We start from the raw sequence: 26455 nt of genomic DNA, 5'->3' as shown, positions 1-26455 counted from the left end.
GTCAGCTCCTGATGTATCAGGGGGGCTAACCAAGTTCTGACCCTGTTGAGGGACGGCGGAGATGCGCTACTCTCTCTAGACTGTGGTTAGTCTAGGGGCTCCCTAGTCAGTTTGGGCCCCAACCCCACGGTGGATTCGCTAATTTTCCAGTCCAGCCGCATCTCTCGCCTCACCCCCCGATCCGAGACGAGTAGGTATTGTGGTTTTCTTGATACTTAATGGTAAACAATCTATCTCCAATATCTCCCGAAAAGACATAAGACTTTCACCGCATCGTTATCATTTGCGTCGTCATCATTATTTTGATCATCATGGTCGTTATCATCAGTCGAAACGCTCATGTCAGAGTAGCATCATCATCATACTGTTCCTCTGGCCATCGTAAATCGTGAACAGCGAGTGGCGTAGATACACTCACTCGCTCACTCTTTCACTCGAAGAAAGAAAGAAAGAGGGAGGGGGAGAGAGAGAGAAAAAGAGTCCTAGTAATCCCGACTAGCCAAGACTTTTGAACTGCGCGCCAACTCGATGCAGAACTCCCCCCAATCACTCTCACCGCTGCTGGTCATCACCTCTTCCTCGATGGCCGATTCCAGGCGCTGCCCGTATCGCCGCTTGAAGTCGCTCTTCACGCGCTCCAGGTGTCGCGGTTCCCAGTGCAGCCGGACCAGGCGCGAGATCAGGAGCTCTGACCGCTCCTTCCCCGGGCGGGACTCGCGAAGGGCTTGGTGGAGGAGCTGAGCATCGCGCATCGGCCGGTTGATGGCTCCATTGAGAATATGTGCCAGAGTCTCTCCCTGTAGTCCTAGTTAGTCCATCGACAACGTTCGAGAATGATAACTTTTTCGGAGACATACCACCAGGTTTCGGGATTTGCTAATCATGGCTTTGGCAAAATTGTGGCCGTATCTCTTTTCATACGCTCGTAGGACCTCCCGTAAGTGCGAGTCACTCCGCCGCACAATAATGTAAATCATAGGCGTCTCTCCTCCATGGGGCGTCATTAGCGCGGCATACAAGTTGTGCACATCTTCATCCACCAGACGCATATCAATTGGATCACGCTCGCTCTGCCGGCTCTCTTCCAAGACAAGGAGCACCGCCGTGCGGAACTTGTCTCCTTTCAACTCGGCTTTCATACACTTTTCCAGGCTGTCTTTATATCGCGAATCCTGGAAGCCCTTCTTGATCTCGCGGATCTCTCGGTTGGTGCGACCAAACAGAGATTCGATCAGGAGTTCACGCCTAGAGCTGCTCAACTGATAATAGCAGTTCGCCCAAAAGCCTTCCGATTCCCAGCGACCAAGAGCGGTGGCATGGCACGCCTTGCCAAACGCATCGACTCCGACCCTAAGGCGGATGAGCTTGGCAATGTTGATTCCTTTCCCATGCAGCTTGTTGTGTCTTTTGTACTCGTCGCGGAGTTCCATGATTTCGTCTGCACTCAAACGCGGCAGCACGCGGATCAGGGCCTTTTTATCGGGACGTCCCCGTTCCAGGGCATCGTAAAGCACTGCGGCATCCGGACCCGCATCATAGAATGACACGCGTTTCTGGCTGCTACTGGGGGTTCTCACCACGACATTCTCTAGTTCCCCAGAAGCACGATGCTCGTACCGCACGCGGCTGCTCTCCCTTTTTCGGCTGCTCTCCCTCTTGGGGCGTTCAATGGTCAATTTCGTACGATCCCGGTCATCCTTGGATTTCTTCCGCCTATGTACCCTGACTTCTTCATCTGAATCATACTCAAGAGGATCCATATCGGAAATATCGCCGTCCAATTTGGGGGCAATGATGATCGGCGAGGGCATGGGTGATATACTCTGGTACGTGCCCTTGTACGGTTCCAGCATTGGACTGACAGGCCTGCGGGTGGGGTCGGGGCCCTCGACCGAGAGGTTGTTGACAGAAGAGACGGAGCGACTGTGGGGTCGTGTGGTGGTACGAGGCGCTATCTCGACGTACTCCATCCCACTGCCCGAGCTGGTGGTAGGCTTAGAGAACTGAGGGTTAGCAGAATATTTGACTCCGGTCGCCTGTGGCTGATTTGCTGCAGTAGCCCCGGTTTTGGTGGAAAATTGAGGTGTTGCGGAGTATGCGACTGGCTTGGCTGCGCTATCTGCTGCGCTCTTAGAAGCATATTTAACATTGGGATCAATGTGCGCGTATTGGTACTGAGGCGGGGCAGCGTAGGGTGTCTTGACTGTCGCATCACTCGAAGCAGTGCGCTGATGTGCCGAAGCCACATGAGTGTAGGCGTTACCCCCAGGCATCGACAGTGGACGGCCATTAAAAGACGAATAAGTCTCCTGCAACCCCTGTGGAGTCACGTAGCGTACCGAGGAGGCCCCGGCGGCTGCGGTTGTAGCAGGTACAGGGGGCTCAGTGGTTGCAGAATACGGAAACGCCCCGGGCATGGATGGGCCTTGCGCTTGAGAAGTTGGCGGCACGAAGCCCGGTCGCTCACACTCCGGGACCGGTGCCCAGTTGGCCTGAGCCGTGGATGATGCAGGATAGCCGCCGTAGGGAGAAGGCTCGGGGTTTGCGTAACTACCTCTGACTTCCTCCTTCGAAGAGCTTCCAGAGTGCGATGGCCTACTGCCGTGGGCTGCATCGCTGTTAAGAGCCCCAGACATCATGGCAGGATCCTTGCGACGTACAGAACCAAGTTTGGGCATATAACGCTTGATACCTGAGATTCCGTATGTTTTGTTGTCGCGACTCCCGGGAAGATCGCCGTATGCAAGCGCATCATCATCATCCGAACTCAGCGAGTCGAGCGAAGACTCGCTTTCGTAGTGAACAGATAGGCGATGGCGTGAATTCCGCGGCCCGGGGTCGCGCCTTGTCCCTTTGCTTTCTCCCGAATCGGATTGATAATAATGATCGCGGCCGTGTTCGGGTCGCAGGTAGGCTTCCCGTCCATCGGACTGGAAATCGGGACCAGCAGCGCCATGTCGCGTGCTAATCCGATGGGCGCCGCCTGGGCTTACACCTCTGCTGCGTGATCGAGCGCGGAGCTTTCCATCATCAAAATCAGAGGTGTAATAACTGCGGGGATCTCCGACGGACGGATCGCGATAATCGCGAGATTTGGAACGCTCGCGGATACGGCCGCTTGGTGACTTGGAACGGCCTCGCGACCATGGGTCGCCTACTTGGAGCGACATGGATCAAGGCTGGGGAATGAACCACACGGGTGGGTGAAGTGCGACAAGTGCGACAGCCGATCGCCCACAAAAGAGAAGCCAAGATACGGTGCAGACTAGGATCTAGCTTTGCACGGAGGACACAGTTCTCAGGTTACCGTTGAGAGCGTAGGTTAGCTCGGTTAGCTTGAATGGGGGACTGAGAAGAAGAGCGCAAGGAAGAACGAAGTAAAGAACTGGCAGAAGGAAGAGAAGAAGAGGAAGAGGAAGAGAAGTGAAGAGAGAGTGGCACTGCTTGTCGGGGGAAGCGGCCAAGAGCAGCAGGTGGTGGTGGGAGGGAGACACAGCGACGACTGATCATCGGCGGGATCGCGTAGAGTTCAGCTGGGGAAATTGGCCCAGTCGGAGTTTCAAGCAACCACTTTATGTGTAGTGGGACTGCAGGATAAGGGCACGGAGCTTCATCATTGGTGCTGAGCATCAGTGATTCACGTTATTCCTCCAAAGGTTGCTACTTTTCCATCCCAATTTCTTGCAGGAGCAGACCGTCATTCGAGGCAACCAACGCCTCTGGAAGGAGCCGCACACTGTCCTGTGTATTGTACAGTGTTAGTAGTACCCTGCAGCCTTGCGAGCGCAACGCCGGCCCACTGTACACGATATTAATGTGCGACAGATATCCACTGGTCTCACGAATGACGGCTGAGAAAGCTTGGGGTCCAGAATCCACATTCCTGCCGGCTAGACCGTGAGTCAAACCGCCCCTCTTTACGTCGCTCTAGCGCTCGTATACCCTCCGCCGGCAGCTGGACGAACCCCTCGCGCAACGAGGCGTCATTGGTCGTCCCGTACTCAGCCTGGCCGATCCCGCCGTCTTAAGCCTGCAGAAAAGCAGGAAAGGGTTCGAAGGTGCAGCATCCTGACATGGCGTGGGATTAGCTGGCGGGCGCCGTCCACCGGTTCTAAAACTACTGGCGATTCATTCGGATGACTGACAATCAGAAAAATCAGGCAATCAATCTTACTGCTTCCTGACTACGGGACTGGCCTTCTGAGCTCCGGCTGGGCTGGAAATCAATGATCCTTTTCCTTCATAGGTCGACGATCGAGTGACAGGACGGTTCAGACAGATAAAGCCGAGCAGTGCATAAGGCAAGCGGCGACCCCGTCGACAAATAAGAGCCGGTTCAACGTCTACAACAGCATCAGCTGAGACTGTTGGCTAATAGACCAAAATAGAAGATCTGGGACACGAAGCGTGGCCCAGTGACAGGCACCGCAGGATATCAAAGGCTGGATAGTGGCTCTTTATCGTGGCAAACGGCCGCAGAAATTATGGGAGAATACATGAACATGGAAAATAGGTTTTTAAAAACGGTCAGAAAGTAGAGCGCGGGAGAGAAAACATAAAAGGGAAGAGTGACTTGACCAACTCAGCCAGATGCTGCGTTGGGCACACAAGATCGGGCTTGTGCAGATGTGGAGTGACTAAAACACCAAGTTTGATATCACAGGCAGGTAGGAATAGAAGCATAGTCTCGCGAGAATTCATAAAAAAGAAAAAGTAAAAAGGTCACTCAATTCAGTACAATTGCGCAAATACATAGGAAATTGGGTGTTTCCCTCAACTATGCTCTGAGGCGAATGGGAAATAGAAAATACACTGTCCAAGTCAGGCGACTTCGGAATAAAGAAAACACAACATGCTGAGACGCTTCGCTCATGAGTTCCGGGCCCATTCAAGGCAGATAAGGGGTATCTTTTCTTTCCATATTATTGGCACTTTCGGCCAAAATTCCCAACAATTCTCCGCTAGAGGGCTTGGGCAGTCAATGAGACAAGTCGGCATTAACGTCATTAGTCAAAAACTACACAGTATCCCTCCGGGTCCAGGACGGTGCAGGGTCGCGACCGCGAGCAGCAAGTGACAAGAAGGGTCGAAAATTAGTCCACACGAACAAAAATAAGAAAAGGTTCGCGAAACAAGATATGCTATGCTGAAGGGGTATTGGACGATGACCGGCTGCAAGTCATTAGCGGAACCGGCGCACATCTGGACCAGTTCTCCCCGCATATTGTTTCTTCTGGGGTGCAGCGCTGGCCACGGCAACATTACGGTTCAAGCGGCTGGTTCTCCACCTCTCGTACCAGACCACACGGCTCGCTTCGCGGAGGTCAGAGCGCCATTCGTTGAATACAGCCTCCTTCAGCTTGAGGAAATCACAGTGCTCGGCGTTGTACGGGTCAGCGAACCCCCAGGCGAATTTGCGCCCAACAGGCTCGTCGCCAGCCCTGAGCGAATGTGGATCAGGGGACAAGATAGTGAAAGGGATATGCTGAACGACGGCTTGGGAACCGGAAGACTTGCGCGTGCTCTGGCTGCGTTGCGAAGGCGAACGGGGAGACCGGGGCTCTGCACCTTCCTCGTTCGCAGCGCTGGCCTCCGCATCCTGTTCGGTATCTTGACCCTGCGCCTCTTCGTCCTCATCATCGCTCTCAGAAGATGTGTACTCTTCCTGGTCATCCAAAGAAAGGATCTCCAGCGGATCAATATTGGCTTTCTTCAAGCTATCCCAGACAGCCTTCCTGAGGTATGCCATGTGGGCTGTAGTGATCGTATCGGCCTTGCTGATAACCGGGACAACTGTGGTCTTGCCCACTATGGTGCGCAGGACCTGAATATCAAGACGCTCGTCAAGAACACCGATGACAGGTGTATCGGTTGCCCTTGGAGTTCCCTGTGCAGCCCGCTCTGCAGCCGCTATGTTCTGGTCCAAACGGACTGGATCCAGGACCAGAAAGGTGCAATGTATATGGGTGTCTCGAGCTCCAGGTGACCGAACAACCTTCATTTCCTCACTTAGCGTTTCCTCGAACTTACTTTCCAGGAACCCAGTCACCCCTCGTAGCTGGATGTCAACGATGTTCTTCTCCAGGCCTTGGGAGTCCCACAGGGTCAGACCAACTCGTTCGCCGTCGATCTCTGTCTCCAGATAGTGGGAAACGTAGCCCTCGTTGGCGGGGGATTGGCGAGCCTGGTATGCGATTTCCTCTGGTAGGCGGGAGGGGTGCTTGTGGGGCGGCAATTCCAGGGACTTTTTGAGGAAATTGAGAAACGAGGTCTTGCCCGAGTTACTCGCGCCAACGACAAGGACACTAGAAGCATATTAGAACTTGACCCCAGCCAGCAATTGACTGTAGACAGTGCGACTTACTTGTACGGGGTGGGATCCTTGCGCCGACGCAACCGGCGCGGATTGTTGACAGTACTGACGGCACTGCTTGCGTAGCTATAGCGTCCACGGTGTGTCATGCTTTCTGCTCGTGCATTGGCGTCGCTCGGTTCTGGGGCAACTGGCGTGCTTATCGTACTGCGGGGCACAGCTTGCTGCTGCGATGAGTCGGGCTGGCTTGCAAGTGCAGCAACAGTGTCCCGGCGCTCATCGCCGCCAAAGGTCTCAAGAACTGGGGCCGGCGAGAGATCAGGTAGACGCGGAGGTTGCTGGTACATCATTGACTCGCGCTGGCGGCGAGCCTCTTCTTCCGCCGTCTGAGCCTTCGGCATCTTCTTCCCGTTCTTGCTGCCGGACGAGCGTCTTTCACCTAAAATCTCAATGGACTTGGATCGACGAAGAAAACCCAAGGAAGATGTACGGCGTTGGTCTTTGGTATCCGTGACGACAGGAGGGACTTCTGCGGAAGGCTGAGTCCGACCCGGGGTCCGGGGTGTTGGTGAAGCGGTTGCCATTGGTTTTTATTATGGGCGCCCTACCCTTATCACTCACTGGCTGTAACACAATTGGGGGGATTTGCCAAAGAAAAGTGGAGACGTAGGGAATGAATCGTGTCTCAGATATAGACGCACTCTTTTCGTCCCAGAGGATCAGTTAGTTTAGTGCACCCGGGTTCTTCTTGGGTTCGATCTTGAATAGGAAGGCCCAGAACGGGTTCAATTGATTTTAAGTCACCCTAGCCCAAAAGACAAACGAAGTCAGTCCCAACTCATAAACACAATTGGAACCGGTCTCCAAGACTGAGCTAATGATTGTGCGGTTCTGCGGGATTGTCGAACGATCATATTATTTTCGGGTGTAAGGTAGGTATGATCAACGTACCAAACTTACACGCTTATTCTGGAACCAGTCGCGTGTTCCTCCTCCTTTTTGTCCAGTGTAGCACAACTGCCTCAACGAATGATCAGATCCTCAATCGAGGAAGCGAATAAATACTCGACCAACGTTAGAGTGTCGGTGACCAAAGGTGCAATCAAAAACGACACAGCTTCTCAGTTATCACAGAATCGACATGCACAAGCCCAGCAAGCGATTGTCGATCTTAACCCACGTCGCCTGTAGAGAAGCAGCGGGGCTTTGATGGAAAGAACAAACGGTTTAAGACTGTCTGTCCTTTTTGACTCACGATCCTACCAGGGAGAGTTGAGGAGAAGCCTGCTCACAGCGTCCGACTAAGGCGGCGCATACAATTGCGATAAGATCAAATAATATCAGAAGAAGAGAAGGATGAAGAGGGTGAGAACAGAAAGAAACGGCACAAAAGGATGACGGCGCTGGAGGGCAGATGATGATCGACCAGTGAAAACGGAGAACAGGCAATGCTTTCCTGTCACCGAACCGACTCGTTGCGCAAACAAAAAGTCCAATTGACTTGACCTCTCACTTTCCTGTCACTTTTGTTGGGAGTCTCAGAGCTTGCTGAGTCCTCCGATACCCTCTTGTTGTTTCGTTATTTATTTTTTTGTGTTTTTCTTTTTGAGGCAAAAGTTGATTTTCCTTATTCCTTTTCTTTCTTCTATAATTTCTTTTGTCGCCGCACCTCGTCGTCTACTGGGCGGAGAAGCAGCTCGGGAAGCTTTTTTGGAGCTGGATGAAATTCAGGGGCAAAACGGCAGCCAGCAGGGGAGCTCGACCTTTCCCATTCTCCCCCACTCAGCACGCTCTCCGAATGTATTAGGTTGCTACTTAGGTTGCTTCTAACTCCCGACTCGGTCTAGGGCCGGACGGCTAGCTGGAGAGTTTGGCTCGCACACTGGAGGGGCAGCCCGTTTAGCGATTTCAGTCCACGCCTCTCCAATGCAGTACGACATTTGCTGCGTTGGTATATAACCGGGGGGTCATAAGGGGCCAGGTCAGCTTATTTGGAATGAAATCTGCATCATATCTCTGCTTTGCTTGGGATGGAATGCTAACATTTTACTGAAAATACCAAGGGCTGTCTGGAAAGAAAAGGCCGATCAATCCACTGTACCGCCGAGGACGTCCAGATGGAGGGGGGCCACAACTGCCTGAATAATGAATGATCTTCCCCAACACCCATATCTCAACGCTCGTGCAGTAATTCTTATTTACAGAGTCAGCTAGAATTGGGGTAGTTAGATAACTACTCGGTGGTCTAGAAGTTAGACCGGAACCAGTTCAGTAGTGTCTAGCCGACAGACACGGATTGGATACATCCTCATGCTGGATCAGGCGGTGATCAAAACTCCATCCACACGTGGGTACTCCGTGTTATCGACTGTCATCCCATCCCTTGAGTCCACCACCAGATTCTGGTTGCATATGGCATGCATTCATTCCTACTGTCGTCACTCTTCGATCATATCTCCTGTCCCAGCATGCCGATCAGACTTTGTCCGACTGCTTTAAAATACAACAGATAATCACCTACACAGAAATCATACTATGTAGCATCCTTTTGAACAGGGGTGACAGGCACAGTTCGGCATTCGGTTCTTCCCGATTGCTCTGGACAGCAAAACACACACACACACAACACCGCCCCTTTTCTTTTCCCTTCCTTAGTGCGGGGAGGCAACCCCCCAAATCCAGTATAGTCGTAAAACCTTACGTGGTCGGGTAATAATAATACTGTTATTTCATGATCACTGGCAGCCCAGCAATCAGCTTACACCCCCCCCAAATTTACCATGTTCCCGTGCTCATCCGCCTGCTCGTGCCGGTCAGCCCCTGAGTTATTAGTCCAGTTACGGAGTACTATCGGAGCACTCCCTATCAGGAACAGCCAACCCAAGAAGTAGAAAGTAAGCATAGGCGCACAGTACCTGATGGGAAACATTCCTAGACCATTCTACCATAAGCTTCTGTAATACAGACTAGTTGACTTGAGTCCCAAATTTGCGCTCTATGTAGTCAGTACTCCTCCCTCTTGCCTTGCAGTGGGAATGTGGAACTGGACTGAATGCAGCAAAATGCAGTCGTAATAGAAACATCAGATGATCAGTACCCCCAGAGGTTGACTTGAAAACACACACACACACACACACACACAACAATCTATCCACAATCCTATACAGTAGTGTATACCCTGTCTTACTCCGTCCTGTATCCCGATCTCCACATATATCCACTCCCCTCTCTCTCGCTCTCCTCTGATCGTCAATTTCTGGGTCCCCCGTCTTCAACAGTCCTCAACGGTTATGCCATTCTACCCTGTAAGCAACCAATAAATCGTATAGACGAAAAGAAAAACACTACCACCCTCCCTACATCTCACCATCCTCATCATCCCAAATACGAAAAGGCAGCACGACACAAGGACTATCCGGACAGACAGTCGACCTGACAAGGTGTTTGAATTTAGGCCCGTTCGGGCCCGCACTGTATTTCGCTTGTCCAAAGAGCTCCGGTGCCCCCGGCAATGCGTCGTCTCCCCACTGCCCATTGTACTCTAGCCAGTTGACTGGATATCTGCGGTCGTAGGGCTGGAATGTCTGGCTGGCTGCGTCGAAGCTATATGCGTATGCATTTGCGATGGGATCCCATAGTGTGCCTTTGTCTGTGTAGTCCATAACAAATCCGAAGGGGAGGTTGAGATGCGGGATGGCGTGGTCATGGGTGCTATGCATTCCCAAATGTTATCATATGTTATTATAGTAATACACAATCTTTGGGGAAGGCCGATGTTACGATGTTCTAGAGGCAGGTCGTACATACCCAGGTACTGCGTATACAGCATGAGATCCATTAGCGGAGTATGCGATCGGCCTTTTGCCCTGCTTCTCAGTTGCATCGTAGGTAAAGGCTTCACCTCCGGCGTGCTGGCTGTACCAGAGTGCTTGCGGGACTCCGTTATCAAAGCGGATCATGTTGTGCTCCCTAAGGATATCAGTTGGGAACGTATGTAGAGAGAGTTAGAGGTGTTGCGCACCAGTCACCGACGTGGTCTCCAAACTGCATTCCCAATACTGTGTTTCCCATATTGTACCTTCATATGTTGAGTATGGGTTATAGCCAGCTTCCAGTGCTACTAATCACTTACGCATAGAAGTAGAAGTAGAAAGCATCCACTGTCCCATTTCCATGATCACGGGTGATGATTGTCGATGAGACAGCTCCTTTTGTCTTTCCATTCCTATCTGGCTTCACACCACGGAACCATGCTGGCTCTGGAGTAGCATCAATGCCCTCTATTGAGGTCAAGTAAACGCTGGTATTTCCCAATTTGTTGAGCCCCGCGAGGTTGTTGAGTGTTAACGGTGATGGTGCTCCTTTGATTGCAGTATAATTTACCATTGGTGTCGTATGTACCAGCTGCTGCCCGATATCTGAAGGCATGTATGTTTCCTTGCTATATAGCCAGACGAGCGGTGCTGGATGTTGATTAGAATAGTGGTGTAGATGAATATCCCAGTATATGCTTACCATATTCCATTACATAGCATGGTAAAGCGGTTGATGTCAGATCATAGGCTACTATTGTCTCGCCGGGCTTGGTCATTGACAGGCGGAACTGCAGCACAGTGGAGAAGAACTGCACTAGGAAGGTCCACATGTTGACTGGTCGATTATCATTGATATCTCTATCAATGGCCGGTGTTACCGGGTCTGGAGAGAGCTGTTGCCACTATTGAAGGCGCAAGTGCAGATAACACGCAGCAGGATAGTTCCCAAATTCCAGCCAACAGCGTATTAACGAGGTTATATTTGCAGAGGTGCATATCAGGTGTAGAAAGTATGAGACCTACCCCACGGTGTGGTACAGCCTGCAAGCCAACTTCTATCTGACCTTCTGACACTTCCATGTCGAGGGTCTTTGCTGGGCATTTTGTTCAACCCTCACTGGTAAGGCTAGTCCAGAGACTGTGGCAGGTGATGGGCCAGAAGAAGGCAAGTCATTGCTTTTTCCTCAGCCCCGTGTCAAATACCGGCTGCAGAGAGAGATGTGGCCGTCTCCTCGCCCACCCACGATCTTCATTGCAGGGGTAGTCCCAGGGTCCGGAGCATTCTGCAGCCAGATTGGTCGCGAATGAGTAGTTGCACGATAAGCATGATCTGAAGTGGCGCATCTGATGGGCTCTTATTTGAGACCAAGGATGAATGTGATCGTCCGGTCACACTCTGCTCCGCGGACGATGGCCGGATCCCGTGATGCTGCCTGTAACCAGTCAAGTATGCGCTCTTCATCCCATGCCGAATTCCTTGCTTCTCAACAGATACGGACATACAATTACCTCACTGAGTGGGATTATTCGGGTTTCTTGTGTGTATACTGGCTCATAATTCCTGCAAATGCTTTTCTAGCCTTATCAGTACCCTTATGTCGCTCAGGTCCAGAGAATGCTCGTGTGCTAACATGTTATTGGATATCATAAACAAACAAGCCTTCTTAGCATCCATGCCGGGTTCGAAAAGTCGAAGTCATTCGAAGCAATACTACTAATTACATAGAAGCCAACATCATACCGAAGTCGAGCACGGATCAACAGAGCACCGCAATCATAACTTCTCCCCTGCCGCTGCCTTCTCCGCTTCGAGCTCCTTTCTCTTCTGTGCCTCTTTCATCAGCTTGAATAACCGTAAATCGAGAGGTATTCTTTCACCCAGCCATGTAGCACGTTGGGTGTGGTTTCGCTCTTCCTCGGTCTCCACCGTATTCGGATGGATCAGTGCACTCAAGGGTCCCCTATTGACAACAAGCCAGGGCACAAAGGCGCCAAATTGCGCAGGAGTGAAAAGGTTGACTTCGAACATGGCCACAGGATGAGGCCCTATTGGCCTGTCGAAGAACTGATAAATCCGTAACTCGGGAACTACTCAAGGTAGTATTGTTACAACACGATATTCAACCTGATATCTAAGGGGATAAATGCTCACATTCACGCCTAATTCTCTCCCACAGAGCTTTTGCAAAAGCGACCTGATCAGGGTTGTTCTTTGACGATGCAAAGTCAGCCAAGAATCTACGATGGCCTAGTACACAAGTTTCCACCAACCTGGAAGTGATAAATATGAATGTCGAAGCCCCCACGACGACCTTTGGTGAGAGGGTCCGGGAACTCCTCGTAAGCTTTACTCAGAACACCATGTTGGGGGTTTCTGAGGGACTTCCCATCCTCGTTTCTCTCACTGTATTATGCCATGGGTTAGGCTCAATGCGTAAAATAACCTTTCATCCATTCGACTATCTGGTCCGGCAGACCACCTCACTTACTCAGGCAGCGGTTCTAGGTTTTCATACCCCTCTAGAGGCGAGGGATACGAATATGCAAACTGATCCGTCATTGAGCTCAAGCTTCGTCGGAGATACACAAGTGAGATGCGCCTGCTCCGCGTGTGCAACGTTGATTCAAAACAGTATTTCACTCAACTGCTGATTTAATCTGTCTTTGGTCTAAACTGCAACGTACAATCAATTGTTCCTTAATATCCTCGATGTTGTCCGATAGCAACTGAAGTGCAGTAATATCACTCAAGCGGGGTGATGGTAAGAAGATCAGCTGCTATCCGAGTCCGTATCCGATAATAATGAAATACTTATAGACCCCAAGTTCCGCCATCGGATAGCGGCTATAACATACACCAATCAACTCGATTAAAACCAGAAAGATCCCATACGCCTGTCTAATATCTTACCAATCAAGTCTTGAACTGTGGCACAAGAACACCGGGTTTTATCCACTCATTGTTACCAGCGATGAGGCCATTTCAGCTGATTATGCAACAGTATTGCGATATTCCGCACTCATGACAAAAGTGCGGAACTGGGTGAGGGGCTCGTCTTGGCGTTCAAGTGCCGTTGTTTTGTGCCTGAGAAAATAGGGTTTCATGGATAGGATATACTTTAAGTGACAGGGAAAGAAATAGGCACTCATTAAGTTTCTATTCATGGATTATAAAACTGTAAGTCGGGAGAGATTATTGTAGGCCGCATAGTAGTTGCTTCTTAGAGTGGTTGGTATGCGGCTTGAGAATCCTTCGGGAATTAAATATATTTTCCTAGCGTTCTGATAAAGGCCTGGACTTACTGATTAGACTAGAACCCCACAGTTAGTATTCAATCTATAGTGATTACTAGTAGTACTACTAGTACTCAGAGGTTGACTTTATCGATGCTCAAAGAACAGATACAAGCTACTAGCCCGTACCAGTGGATATCATTGCAAGAAAATTATCTATATAACGCCAGGCAGCTGTGAGTTGCAATATGATAGGTATCCAAGAACTTCCAAAATCTAAGGTCACCAGGAAGCTTTAACGTCAATATGCCCATCCTGATCAACAAACTTGCCCCGATCCCACTCTCGCCCCTCGCCCTTCTTCGACCACTTCACATCCTCTAGCCTGCCTTCCGAATCATCTCCTGGCGTGGAGGTGGTGTTGCTCTTCCACCGGTCCACAAATTCGTTACTGAACCCAGCTTCCCGCAACCTCTCCTCGCCCCTCTGCTTCCATTTTGCCCGATCACGCAAAGCTTCCAGAGAAAGTTCCCAGTCGTCATCTCCAGTCATTAAACCAGCGACGGGACGGCGGGTAGGCCTGCTACCCGCCTGCCCATCATCCTCCTCCAAATGTACATCCGTAGTGGGGTCGTAGTCAGGGGCAAAGTGTGCATCGATGTTGCTCATGTTGGGCTTGTAGGCACCGCGACCGCGGGAACGAATCGGCGCAGAATACCCATGATCATTGTCTTTCGCCGGTAGGGGTCCGACAAGGTCTTCAAGAGGATCCGACTCGTCATCCAAAGGCGTTTCTTCCTTGGATGGCCCATGAGTCGAGAATGGTTCTTTGCTTGTCGATGTATTCTTTTCTCTAGATTGTTCCTTCTCACGAGAACTGCGGTGACTCCTGCGCTCGCTATCTCTAGTCCTGCGCCTGTCAGATGCCCCTGGGGACCGCGAACGTGATCGCGACGATTCATAGCGGCTGCGATACCGTCGGCGACGACTGTGAGAATCAACATCCCGACCATCTTCCGGTGATCGACTCCTGGACCGAGAATAGGACCGATTGCGACGGCTCCTTCTAGAGGATCTATGCCGGCCGTCATTAGTATCTTGACCGTCACGCCTCCGTCGGCTCCTATGCGATTGATCTCTCTCCACCGATGCAGAGCGACTTCTATGTTTCCTTCGACTAGAGCCATATTTGTCCTCACGATCCCGTCTTCTATCGCGTCGCGATTCTCGATCGGTTGATGTACGCCGACTGCGACGTTGATCGCGGTCCGCATCGTTCGCAGAAGAGGATGACGCCTGGTTACGCAACTGTCGCATTCGCTCCCTGGCCTCCCGTTCTTCTTTCCGTTTCAATGCTGTATTGTGATTGTCCGTCTCTCGGATTATATGTCGGAGGAATCGTGTGTTTGGTTTAGGAGCGGCACCTGTAGGCCTGAAGCAATAATACGTCAGCTCATTGACCGTCGTGGTGTCTCCGGTAGAGAATGTTTTGGTACCTCTTGGGCATGTATGCTTCCAATCCATGTGCCGAGTATCTCAGAGAGCTGTCTCGTGCCTCTCGTGCGAGCACCTGTGCAACGTAGGCATCGTCGCTGGGATCGCCGATTGCTTTTCCGGTGTTGGGAGGCATGCTGTCGGACCGTGGCACTGAAGCAAAGGTGGAAGGGTAAAAGTAGGGAAGTAATGATATTTATATCATACTAATATAGGTAGCACATCCAAAAACTATCTCTTCAAACCCCGATAGTGAATATATAAAGAGAAAGGAAAGCGCCGTCTTGTCTTCAAATTTGGGAGGCAAGAGCCATACATGCGGCGATATTGACGCTGCTGACCGGTGACTTCACCGCCTGGTCGATAAAGTGGTGGGTCCGGCGAATCTGTTTACCTCCGCAATGTTTCTGCCGACGCGCGATAATGAATGGTTTTTGCCTTCACCCCTCATCCCACTGATTCGGAGACGCGGCAAAGCTACCCTTACAACTTCCATCGAAATTACCTATCTTGGGATACTGGGCCACTCTTCAGTTTTGGCAAGGACACAATGGCCGAGTTAACGCCTGCAGAAGCACGAAAGCAACTGCAGCAACTGGAAGACGACAATGGCGACTTAAAAACACAATTGAACATCCTCCGCATCAGCGAGCCGATATTCTCTCCTGACTCCGATACCAGACGCTCATCACCGTCTAAACGCAGGTCAGATGTATCTACTTTTGAAACCCCGACACCTGCTTCTCTGGAAGCGGACTTGACACACTATAAAGTACGAACCTGCTCTCCCGATGTGGGGTCGCTCTGCAACACCACCTATTCGTGCTGACAAAACATGTAAAGGAATTGTTCTCGAAGTTGCGATTTTCCTACGTTGAGCAAGTTACGAAGGAGAAATTCTTACGTGCGATCGTGGGCGATCCGCCCCTCGTGGTTGGTCACAATGAAAACGTTGAGATGGAAGCGCAGTTGGCGGAAGTAAAGGCGGACCTAAAAGCCCGCAAAGAGGAAGTTCGAACCATGGTGGAGGAAATGGAGAAGCTGGGTAGGGATCTGGCGAATCGTGAGTGCTCCCTCGTCCTTCGTGCAATAACGGCTTGTGTCCGTGACCGCGTCAAGGACTGTACTAACGATCGCAAATCCGTGGACAGGGTACAAGAATGTCCAGCTACAAATGAGCCAACTCTCAACACTTCCAGAGTCGATCGAAAATCTCGAATCCACTATTGCTGAGCTACGTGCAAAACAAGGATCGGACGCAAACGGTCCAGCTTCGCAAAATCTCCCTCTTCCTGCAACACTGAGTCTCCTATCTGAGCGGGAGGCGGAGCTTGCGGCTCTTGATCGACAACTTGCTGCCGTGCAGAATACTCTGCCCCGCAAGACACGAGAGGCCGAGGCGGTGGAGCGTGAACTAAGTGTTCTAGAACGGCGGAAGACAGAAGCGATTGCACAGGCCCAAGAAGTCAAGAGGAAGAAGGAAGAAGGCGAAAGTGACGGGCTGGTGGAAACGGGAAGATGGTACCGGAGTGCGCAAGAAACTCTCAAGAACCTACTCGACGTTGAAGGGTGAGGGCGACAGACGTGGGCATGATGTTATGATACTGGGTTTGGGGATACGGCGTTTGCGGTGGATAGGCCATACAGGATTACTTAGGTGTTAGGTGCTTAGGGATTTACTACAGCTAGTGAACCAATGGGTATGGGAATCGAGCCGTAGGCTACTAGTTCATTCATGGAATCGCATGATCGTACAACGTTATACGCTATGCTGCAGCCATAACGGAGCCCCGCAATTTTATTTTGGCTAACGAAACCCGTCCGTACTCCAATTTTTAATCCTTTACTCCTCATCCTCCTCAGCCTCGTCGTCACCACCACCGGCAGCAGCGGCAGCCTTCTTGCGCTGGACACGGCCAGGGCGGCCACCACCGTAGGGGGAGGTGAGGGCGAAGTCGATGTGCTTCTGGGAGTCCAGGCGGACCATGTAGGAGGGGACGTTGACGATCTGCTTGCCGACACTGTTCTTCGAGTTAGCATCTTGGCGTCATCGGGCGAAAAAGTTATCGAATGCGCATACCGGATGTGACGCTGCTTGATCAGGACACGGGCGTGGTGGATAGACTTGGCAAGGCCGAGCTTGTAGACGCAAGTCTGAAGACGACGCTCCAAGAAGTCCTCAACGCGGAGGGCCAGGACGTAATCGAGCTTCATGCGGGACTCATCGAGGACACCGATGCGGACCAGACGGCGAATCAAAGCGTTACCTTCGAAAAGACGCTTGGGGTCCTTCTCGTCGAGGGTGAGAAGCTCACTGTTCTAACAGTCAGCCATTGTTCCATCAATTTCTCCTGGCCATTCTCAAGGTCGATGATCCATGCGAAGTGGGGTGCGCATACCGAGCAGCACGACGAATCTTGGACAGGGTGAGCTGGACACGCCACACCTCACGCTTGTTGCGCAGGCCGTACTCGCCGACAATCTTCAGTTCCGAGTCACTAGCGATGACAGTTAGGCATGGGAACACACGACATAAACAGAAGCACGCTTCTGATCAGTGGCCGGAGAGTACTAACAGACGGGCCGACTCGAAAGCTATACCGATATGTTAGTCCAAGATTCAATGTCGCGAAGTCTCGAATTTTTGCAAAGACTGATAAGGCTACTTACGACGACGGGGGACCTTGTAGGTCTTGGAGTAAACGCGGCTGTTGAGAAAATTGCTATTAGAATGATGCGATACAGGTGTGGTTGATCGCCGGTCGTATACTCACGGGACGGGGGCCATGACTGCTGATTGCGGCTTGTCGCGAGGTTGTCGTACACACCAAACTTCACGAAAATCGCAGAAGATCTGAAGTTGAAGATGCGTTTTGGAGAAGGGAACTAAGCGAGCGAAGGTGGAGCCGGAAGCGGACTAGCGCAAGGGCTAGCCCTCGGCGGCGGAGAACGGCCGCACTAAGCACCCGAGAAGTCTACACCATCGCGACGGGCGGCATAGCGAGGCATTTCTTCGACGTCGACAAGTTCTCAACACCAGCACCACCAACACCGCCGACATGGGTCACTCGCACGGTTTGAGAGCCGGTACTCGGGTATGTCGATTTTACCCAGGAATTTTTGCAGCACCTTTTCGCTGGTCCGAGACGCGAGCGCTGACGAACTTTTCAGTATGCCTTCAGCCGTAACTTCAAGGAGAACGGCCAGATCCGCCTGTCGACCTACCTGAAGACCTACCGGTACGCCGAAAATTCTCGCCGATTTGGATAATATTTGCGTCAAGGAGCAGGATCTGATATTTTTTCATAGGGTTGGCGACATTGTCGATATCAAGGTCAACGGTGCCGTTCAGAAGGGGTCAGTACAAATTCCGCCCGGTGCAATAATGGGGATTCCGACATGAAGGGTTTTGCGTGTTGGGATTCTCGAAATTTTGAGCGAAGAATTGGTTTGCTGAGACATTTGGAAATAGTATGCCCTACAAGGTCTACAACGGTAAGACCGGTGTCGTCTACAACGTGACCAAGTCCTCCGTCGGTGTCCTCCTCTACAAGGTCGTCCGCAACCGCTACCTCGAGAAGCGCATCAACGTCCGCATCGAGCACGTCAAGCACTCCCGCTCCCGCGAGGACTTCATCAAGCGTGTCAAGGAGAACGCCCAGAAGAAGCGCCAGGCCAAGGAGCAGGGTGTCCACCTCCACTTGAAGCGTCAGCCCGCCATGCCCCGTGAGGCTCACCTCGTCGAGGGTACCGCTGCCGAGACCATCACCCCCATCCCCTACGACACCCACATCTAAACGAATCAAAAACGGTCGATGCGGTTGTTTGGTGTTTCTGGGTTTTTCAAACTTAGGGTGGGCCTTTGCAATGAGACGAAGCGAAACAGAGGGTTCCCAGATGTTCTATCACATCTAAATCCTGTGCATAGATTCCCCGGAATGAAAGAAAAAACAAAATTTCCATTTCCCTGTTCGAAAAATGATATCCATGCGTTTTGCCAAATACCGAAAAATCTGCGAATATGGCCCCTTCGACACAACACAATAGAATCCATGAACCCGGTCCTTGATATCTGCAATTGGATGCTTTAGGCCTATACAACACGGTATCTACGACCTGCACCAGCATGCCATGGACGACGAGTGACGTATGGAGTAGATTTGGCCCGGTTCCAGTCCCAGCCTTGGACATTAGACGTAGCCTGCCTATTCGAAAGCCACATCAAACCTGTAGACGTAGGGCTGACTTACGCTATCAGTCGTATCTCTGGAATCTGGATACGTAGTACCCATCTTTCCTCGATTCCCCGCAGTGGATATAGTATTTGAGTGCTATTATGAGCCTCCGCCCGGTAATATTTGTCCACCATCGCTCCTCACTTGCTGTATGTAGATTAGTTCTCTATCCCCAGTAATTTACTCTTATCAGGTTATCACTGACGTGCAGGCCAGGTTCAATCATGATCCTACCCTGTGCCTTGAACTTATCATAGTACTAGTGATACATAGTCGACCGCTACTAGCGTGACGAGTGAAATATATACGTCTACTAGTAACTTGGAGTTACGTACTTGTTAAGGTATATGAATTCCTTTACTTTCCTTGTCCCCCTAGCGGCTGTTCTATTCCATACGGAAAGGTTTCCTGGGTAAGGCTATTATTACACTACTAGATCATACTCCCGCTATCAGTGAAGTGCTTGAATCTCATTCAACTGAGCAAGCTCAGAATGAATGTCAGTTTCGTAAGGCAAACAGCTACAATAATTCGTGATTATAGGGTTCCAAGACCAATGTTCTCGGTAGTTCCCCAGAAATCGTTAGTCACAGCATACATAGGTAGTGTGGTCAATTATATCTGCATGATTGAGATGCTATGCTTTATCCTTAAGCTCTTGAATGCGACATGTGTCAATCGGCTCGCCATGAAACAGCACTATCGGATAATTCAGAGACCGTGAGCCCAATGCTAGCATTGTCAATTACTTCGACGGACAAGATGGAACTTAGAAGACTATCAACTCAGGGTTCGTTTGGGCAATCGTCTTGCTGTGCAGATGGGGTCAGGAAATGGGCCAGAGGCTGGTACTCCTTCTCAGAGTCATAGCGTACATGGACAACAGATTTGTTAGGAGTCAGAACCATCCGCTTTAGTGACCCGATTGAAAATCCGGACGAGCATATGTGGAAAGGCCCAAGTATCTTCAACAGGACGATCTGTGTGTACATGCTGGCTAATCAGTTTAAAGGACAAGGACTTAGTCAGTCTAGGTTGACTAATGTAACTATTCCGTGAAATCCCTATAGATGATTAGTAGGATAGGCCGCAGTTTGAGTAGTCCGCAGTAGCCTATGGTGCCTGCATTATTAGTGCCCCTTTAACCATGTCGATGCTACCATAGTCACCAGATCCGGTAGTGAAGTTATGCCAGGAAGACTTGACAGTTTGTACACATGAAACTTATTGCCAGCTTCCTTCTTGGAACTGTTTGTTTGAAAACAGCTACATTTTCCTTGCTGAGGCAGGAGGCTAGTACCCCGGGAATGCGGTCCGGTGCCGTTTCGGCAGGTCGATATACCACCTGTCAAGGGAGGGTCTCCGAAACAGTAGAGAGTTATTTCAGATATGGTGATTATGAACGGGGTCATAACACAGTTCCGTGAATAAGAAAGGACTTGCTGGAGAGACACCTAAAAATAAGTGAGCCCTCTTCCCCTTCTCCAGGGGGTGGACAAGTGAATCGGTCCAGGAGCAGCACAGTAGTTCGGTTCGCGAAGAATAGCAACTCCAGCGCGGCTCCAGCCACAGGGTTTGCGGGAGGCCAGCGCGCTAACCGAAAGCAGCCCGCCTTAGTGCCTCAACCTGAACCGTCAAGTCATCGTCCATGACTGCAGCCATCACCCGATCACCATCCCGAGAAGCACCACCTCCTTCGTCACGAACCTCCCTTTCGGGACACTCTCTGGGCAGCGGCCTTCTACCATAATACTGCCAGCCTTCTCACGCCCCGCCCATCCGCCTCGACATTCACTTGGTTACCAGCCTCCTACACTGGTCCCCTCTCCGCCGTCCACCTGGTCGTTCGGAGCTTTTACGGCTCAAGTAGTTGAGCTTACAGTTCAACCGTGGCGATTCTTGATACCTGACCATAGGTATATTCTCAGCCCGTCCCTTCTCATGCATTCATAAGTTCAGGATTACAGTCGCCACTTGTTTCCGTGTTTACAGTTTCAGAGCATTTGTCTAACAGATGTCGCAACCTGTTGGCCTCACAGACTCAAGAATTGTTATGGCAGAGCAGAGCAGCCACGATGTGGTAGACCAAACCCTGTCGGGCGGCGAACCTTCGCCTTCCGACGTTCCTGCGAGCACTACCGACAAGAGATCTGCTGGAGGGGACGCGGGGGAGTTCAAAGACACCGCTACAACGACACAACCGGAGACGAACGCGAGTGACCAACAGGGTGAACAAGGAACGGGAACTACCGAAAAGTCAGAGCGAGAAAACAAAACAAAAGATACCGATCAGACGCCGAGCGTGAGTGATGCCGACAACGACCTCGCAACATACCTACTGAACCCGACGCAGGATACCCCAAAGTCTGGTCCTTTGCCGGTCGCCGCACGGGCGCTCGAGATGAATGGAGTAACATCTGGGTCAGATACTGGGGAAGACACAGCGTCTCAGGGAGGTTCAGAGTCTGATGCCAGTCGAACAGAGGGCAGACTCCGTGCCGGCTCGAAGAAGCCAACCTCCTTCAAGCCGGTTACGTTTGCCAAGTTTTCTGTTCCCAAGGCGCCGGGAACTCCCCCGATAACAAAGGCTTCTGAGAAAGGTATTCTACATTCACGTGTAATACAGAGGGATAAATACTGATTCACTGCAGCCCCTATGACTTCGACTACCCCTCTGGGGACGCCGCCGCCAACCTCCCGTCCTCGCTTGGTCGTCAAGACTACCAGCAGCCTACGCGACTCGTTATCGAAAATGGGAACAGGTGCAGCCAAGCCTGGTGGAGCTGGTCCGGATCCGAATCAAGTTTGGAATAGGAATCGGCGTAAGAACTACGAGCCTTCCAGTTGACCGATATTTGCTTCTAACCATCTTGTCCTTGCAGCCGTCCAGCAAACGCCTCCCAAGCATTTGACCGACGAAGAGTTGAAACAACAGTACGGGATCCATATGACGTCAAGGATACAGGAAGATGGCGGGGGGAGCGAAGCGAAATGGGCTGATATAGACGATGATGAAGATGACTGGGCTCCTGAGACGATTGAGTGGACCGATGGCACGAAGACAAATCTCACCAACCAAGAGCCTGCGCCATCCGCCCCAGTACCCAGCCAAGACAAGGTGGCAGATGATTTCAAGAGGGAGTTCCCTCCCGTGGAGCAAGCAGCAAGCATCAAGGAAGCGCCAAAATTCATACCGAAACCTACGACGTCTATTGGACCAAACCCCACGGTGCTTCGACTTGGAGCAAATGCAGAAAGACAAGCAAAGAATGCCGGTCTTGCTGCAAAGGGACCGAATGACAAATCTCCTTTACTATCCACAAGTCCCGCCCCTCCGCCCGTCAAGTCGCCTTGGGCACCTCTGCCACCGGTTGAGAAGATCTCTCCAGTTATTCCTCCAATCCAGGTCCAACCGCCGATGCGGGCTCCTGCTCGAGAACCTCACCCGATTGACGGTCCCGGTGGTCCTTTGCCTCCAAAGGAAATTGCTGCGGACGATTTCAACAGATCTTACAGGGAGGTGCAGTCTGGGACCCGGGAGCTCTATAATTCTCGATCCGGCCGCTATGAACCTGCTCCTGACACGAGGAAAGGACCTTGGCGCGCTGAGCAGAGTTACCGTACCCCTGCCTTGTTGCAGAGGCCTGCCCAAGGTGAACAAAGTGGACCAGCGGAGCCCTCACCCGCTTTTCAGACACACCGATCGAGCGGTCAAGATGGTATGCACTGGACACGGCGTCGGACATCGTCTAATGTGAGCGGGGGAAGTGGCAGCTTTGGACGTCGGATGTCGATTGGTAGACCCGATGTGCCCCAAAAAGTGTTCGAATCTAGGAGAGGATCACAGGTAAACGGAATGATTGAAGCGGCCATCCCATCCAGAGATATGCCACCTCCCAAGGAAGCTTCTCTACGCGATATTTCGCCTTCCCGACGTGGTCCTGGTCCGTGGCCTTCAAGAGGTGCTGCAAATGTGCAAGACAGGATGACCAATGTGCCGGGCGGAACAGCACAGTTACCCACTGCTCCACCAGTTGAAGAACAGGCACCAGTGCCCCAACCGCCTCAGGAAGACCCTGTCGCTATGCAAGAACGCATCATGAAGGAAAAGAGGATGGAAGCTCGGCAGCGGAGAATAGAGCAGGAGGAACGGGAAGAGGCTGCGAAGCGTGAACGGATCCGGCAGAAGCTCGAGGCGCTTGGTCCTCCGCCCGAAAAGCCAAAGTCAAGGCGTAAGGAGTCTCTGGATGCCGGTAAGCCCGAGGCAAATATCACGCAGGCTACCGCGCAAGCTGCCCATTCTCCTCCAAAGCCTCCAGTACCTGAACCGAGCGGGGAGCCGAAGCAATATGGAATGATGAAGGTCCACCATCCGGACACTGTGAAGAAGCTTGTGGATAGGGAAAGGGGCAATGCGGATAAAGCACCATCGGTGGCCACTGCGCGACGCACCTCTTCGCCAGCGCGTGAGCCCAAGCAAGAGACTAGCCTGCCGAACGGATCTCAGCAACCTGTCGTTGCTCAAACAGCAAGCTCAGAAAACTTGCCGGAGACCAAGGTTGATGAACAAAGTTCCCAGTGGAGAGGCAATCTTACTACACCCAACACCTATCTGCCTTGGTCCCCGAATCCAAAATTTGTGGGACCGACACCTCCTGCCATCTCAAATCCTTGGAAGCCTCTTAGCAATGACAAGACGCTGGGCAACGGTATCTTCGAGCAAAGCCTTGGAGGCTTCCCAGGGAGAGATATCTCCATACGCAGTCATCTAGGTCTTGATCAGCCACCCATGGCCCCGGCGACTCAACCCTTCTCCGCTCCCTCGCGATCTCCACAGGATGGCGTATCCATCTCTCCGTTACCGTCCCCGGAAGCTAGGCATGTCTCTTACGACAATATAAACCCTATGCTGCGTCCCGGGCCTATTGGACCTCCAAGCTCGCAGCACTCACACCGGCAACAACAAACAGTGGCCTGGAACAATTTCCATGCAGTCGCTGCCAAACATGAGGCAGAGGAGAACGAGAGGCTTCGTAACGAGTACGATTCGATGCGTGACGGCCCATCTTCTTCACTCCCTGTTACCTTCAACGAAACCTGGAAGCAGGTCCGGACCGGTGACCAGGCTGGGCAGAGACAAGTTGTTGGAATCACCAAATCAGCAGACAACACCGCACCTCTGCCAAATCCTCTTCCTGGATTTGACCCCACCGTCAGCTCTTTGCCTTTCACTGAGACTCCTGCTCGTCCTCTCGGCAGCGTTCCGGTGCGAAGCTCACGATTCTTCCCTCAAGCAACGGAGCATCTGAGGAAGCCAGCGAATGATGAAGGTGATTATTTCCGGAGTACTTCGCCGCCTCCCCCTGAAGAAATGTCAAACCACCCAGTTTATACTGGTGCCTCGAACAGGCCTCTGGTCCATCTCCCTGCGCCGAAACCCATTGTCAAGCTTCCTCCTAAAGTCATCGCTCCGCCTCCACCGCCCCCCACCTTTGCCTCGATGGTTGCTGCCCCTCCGCGCCCACAGCACGGCACAACGGCCACTTCCTGGCAGGAGAAAATAAATACTCTCTTTGGCAAGAAGACGATACCCGAAAAGAGAAATGCGCTGGCGGTCACATCAGCGACCAAAGAGCCTCTTGATGTTCAGTTGCATATTGCTTCAGTCTCAGTCTCCCTTCCTTGCAACGGCGAGCTTCATGTCGGAGACGGTGAAGTAAGTGCGAAGCAAGTTGAAGAAGCTGAGGAGATCTTTGAGGACCGTGAAGTAGGGTCTCTACCAGTCGTCAGGGTCCCAACCAGAGCGCCTCCAGCAGCGTGGCAGGCTGCGCGAGCACCTTCGCAGTCCCGGTTGCGGTCCAAGCATTTGAAGTCGATGCAGATTCTCAGTGTTGAGCCTTTCTTCGTTGGATATAACGATAGGGATTCCGCAGGAAACACAAGGGTTTCGATCCGCTTCCCCGGTGCGGCTCTAGCAAAGACCATGACTCTCCCTCGAAAGGCAGGGGCAAACAATCCCCGCCCACGCGGCCCTTCGGGTTATAGTAAGCCTCGAAAGACTACAAAACCGCGCGAGGGCACCGCCTCACAAGCAAAGAAGCCTGCCACGTCTCAGCAAAGTAACGGCAGCAACTCTCCGCGACGTCAGTCCCGGACTGCATCCTGGGGACCCCGTACTTTCAGCGGATCCCAGTGAAGTCATTCGTTCTTTTCCATGCGGAGTGAAGTCTCATGATTCGAGTTTCAGCTGTTAGCCTTGTGTTGGCTTTTGCCGGGTTTCAGAAATTCATTGAGCGTTACATTTCGGTAATGATTAGCTACGCTTGCGAGGGAATCCGATGGATTTGGGTTTGGTTTGAAATTTTTCAGTATTCCTTTAATGTTTCTCCTTGCTACCGTGCCATATTCCCTGCGCGCGCAATTGTCAACGCCTCCCCCTCTTCACAAAGTAACATACGCCATTAGTTGAGCGGGACGGTTGCTACCTTTCCATACAAACTCTCATCATACACGCTACCACCATGTTCAATGCTTCTTTATCTCTGTCTTCTCCGGGGGTCTAAACCAACCCATGTCACGTCTTTCCGAATCCCCCTACAATATTCCATCTGCTCGTACCCGTTATCCTTACCTCCTTTCTCGAATCTTGACCTCCCAGATCCCGTCTGTGCGGTGCTGTATCATGACCAATGCAGTTCACTCACAAACTCCCTTTCTCTCCTCCTACTCTCAATTTACGCTCCCCCTTTCTCTATCTCCCTGTCGCTTTCACCTGCTCCGTCGATCATACATCGTCGTTGAGCCATTGGATCCCCTTCTTTCTTTTTTTTTCTATAGCTTGTGGAACCGGAGCCAAGATTCTGGGAAAGGGTAAATGGTGCGGGAGCTTTGTGTTAACGTGCAGAACCGTGTATCTAGCTTTTGTGCTGAGGTGTGCATTCGAATACTTTAACGTTATATGTTGTTTCATATCAGGCGTAGTTGTAGCTGCGACTGAATTCGCAGTAGACTGTCAGCTAGAGTTGTATGAAGATCTTGATGGAAGGGAATGAGCTGCGAAACTTGCGGAAAGCATCATTGCATGGTTATTCGCAATATTTTGCTGGCACTTTTACAGCATTACGCCACATTGAATAATAAATGTACACAAGGCATACTCTTCAAGATAGTAATTTAGTAGTAGTAACTGACTGATAAGGATGAATTCCACAACACCGACCCTGCTAGCGCTAAATATATCCATCCATCCCATGCTAATCCACGAAACTCCCCTCGAAGGTACCAGTAGTAATCTAATTTACAAAACATCCATACACCCATGAAAAAATAAAAAGGAAAAACAAGACCTCCGTAACCAGCAACAA

The 26455-nt window shown here is 51.5% G+C and overlaps 9 protein-coding genes across 9 annotated transcripts; 4 read left to right on the top strand and 5 right to left on the bottom strand.

Moving 5' to 3' along the window:
• Window positions 1-261: 261 nt before the first annotated feature.
• anxc4 (annexin ANXC4) lies at window positions 262-6897 on the bottom strand (the record flags this gene model as incomplete). Its single annotated transcript, XM_026773993.1, has 6 exons — window positions 262-797; window positions 858-3157; window positions 3193-3265; window positions 3736-3927; window positions 5201-6305; window positions 6365-6897. 6 exons carry the CDS (start codon window positions 6895-6897, stop codon window positions 483-485), a joined length of 4518 nt encoding a protein of 1505 aa, XP_026623124.1. The 3' UTR covers window positions 262-482.
• Window positions 6898-9202: 2305 nt separating this feature from the next.
• BDQ94DRAFT_79241 (uncharacterized protein) lies at window positions 9203-11082 on the bottom strand. Its single transcript, XM_026776565.1, has 5 exons — window positions 10829-11082; window positions 10446-10776; window positions 10335-10391; window positions 10121-10282; window positions 9203-10024 (listed from the first exon to the last, which is right to left on the bottom strand). Exons 1-5 carry the CDS (start codon window positions 10956-10958, stop codon window positions 9670-9672), a joined length of 1035 nt encoding a protein of 344 aa, XP_026623123.1. The 5' UTR covers window positions 10959-11082; the 3' UTR covers window positions 9203-9669.
• An 820-nt stretch (window positions 11083-11902) lies between these two features.
• On the bottom strand, window positions 11903-12688 carry BDQ94DRAFT_161631 (uncharacterized protein; the record flags this gene model as incomplete). The annotated part of the gene is made up of 4 exons (XM_026769407.1): window positions 11903-12216; window positions 12281-12338; window positions 12400-12532; window positions 12618-12688. The coding sequence occupies 4 exons, from the start codon at window positions 12686-12688 to the stop codon at window positions 11903-11905; spliced, it is 576 nt and encodes a 191-aa protein (XP_026623122.1).
• An 825-nt stretch (window positions 12689-13513) lies between these two features.
• BDQ94DRAFT_149558 (uncharacterized protein) lies at window positions 13514-15128 on the bottom strand. The gene is made up of 2 exons (XM_026767404.1): window positions 14859-15128; window positions 13514-14794 (listed from the first exon to the last, which is right to left on the bottom strand). Exons 1-2 carry the CDS (start codon window positions 14990-14992, stop codon window positions 13645-13647), a joined length of 1284 nt encoding a protein of 427 aa, XP_026623121.1. The 5' UTR covers window positions 14993-15128; the 3' UTR covers window positions 13514-13644.
• Window positions 15129-15272: 144 nt separating this feature from the next.
• On the top strand, window positions 15273-16561 carry BDQ94DRAFT_149557 (uncharacterized protein). The gene is made up of 3 exons (XM_026767403.1): window positions 15273-15628; window positions 15700-15919; window positions 16008-16561. The coding sequence occupies exons 1-3, from the start codon at window positions 15284-15286 to the stop codon at window positions 16427-16429; spliced, it is 987 nt and encodes a 328-aa protein (XP_026623120.1). The 5' UTR covers window positions 15273-15283; the 3' UTR covers window positions 16430-16561.
• BDQ94DRAFT_149556 (40S ribosomal protein uS4) lies at window positions 16558-17690 on the bottom strand. The gene is made up of 6 exons (XM_026767402.1): window positions 17631-17690; window positions 17527-17564; window positions 17433-17451; window positions 17256-17354; window positions 16937-17170; window positions 16558-16877 (listed from the first exon to the last, which is right to left on the bottom strand). Exons 1-6 carry the CDS (start codon window positions 17642-17644, stop codon window positions 16700-16702), a joined length of 582 nt encoding a protein of 193 aa, XP_026623119.1. The 5' UTR covers window positions 17645-17690; the 3' UTR covers window positions 16558-16699.
• Window positions 17691-17842: 152 nt separating this feature from the next.
• Window positions 17843-18882, top strand: BDQ94DRAFT_149550 (60S ribosomal protein eL21). The gene is made up of 4 exons (XM_026767401.1): window positions 17843-17951; window positions 18028-18095; window positions 18166-18213; window positions 18329-18882. The coding sequence occupies exons 1-4, from the start codon at window positions 17916-17918 to the stop codon at window positions 18651-18653; spliced, it is 477 nt and encodes a 158-aa protein (XP_026623118.1). The 5' UTR covers window positions 17843-17915; the 3' UTR covers window positions 18654-18882.
• Window positions 18883-21105: 2223 nt separating this feature from the next.
• BDQ94DRAFT_173321 (uncharacterized protein) lies at window positions 21106-25287 on the top strand (the record flags this gene model as incomplete). Its single annotated transcript, XM_026772121.1, has 3 exons — window positions 21106-21691; window positions 21743-21913; window positions 21974-25287. The coding sequence occupies 3 exons, from the start codon at window positions 21106-21108 to the stop codon at window positions 25285-25287; spliced, it is 4071 nt and encodes a 1356-aa protein (XP_026623117.1).
• Window positions 25288-25534: 247 nt separating this feature from the next.
• On the top strand, window positions 25535-26233 carry BDQ94DRAFT_79146 (uncharacterized protein). The gene has a single exon (XM_026776563.1). The coding sequence runs from the start codon at window positions 25781-25783 to the stop codon at window positions 26141-26143; it is 363 nt and encodes a 120-aa protein (XP_026623116.1). The 5' UTR covers window positions 25535-25780; the 3' UTR covers window positions 26144-26233.
• The last annotated feature ends 222 nt before the right edge of the window (window positions 26234-26455 follow it).

Source organism: Aspergillus welwitschiae (genome assembly GCF_003344945.1).
Source record: "Aspergillus welwitschiae strain CBS 139.54b unplaced genomic scaffold BDQ94scaffold_32, whole genome shotgun sequence".
Classification (NCBI taxonomy): domain Eukaryota; kingdom Fungi; phylum Ascomycota; class Eurotiomycetes; order Eurotiales; family Aspergillaceae; genus Aspergillus; species Aspergillus welwitschiae.
The sequence above is the reverse complement of the archived record's forward strand: the minus strand, read 5'-3'. Positions and strand labels throughout refer to the sequence as shown.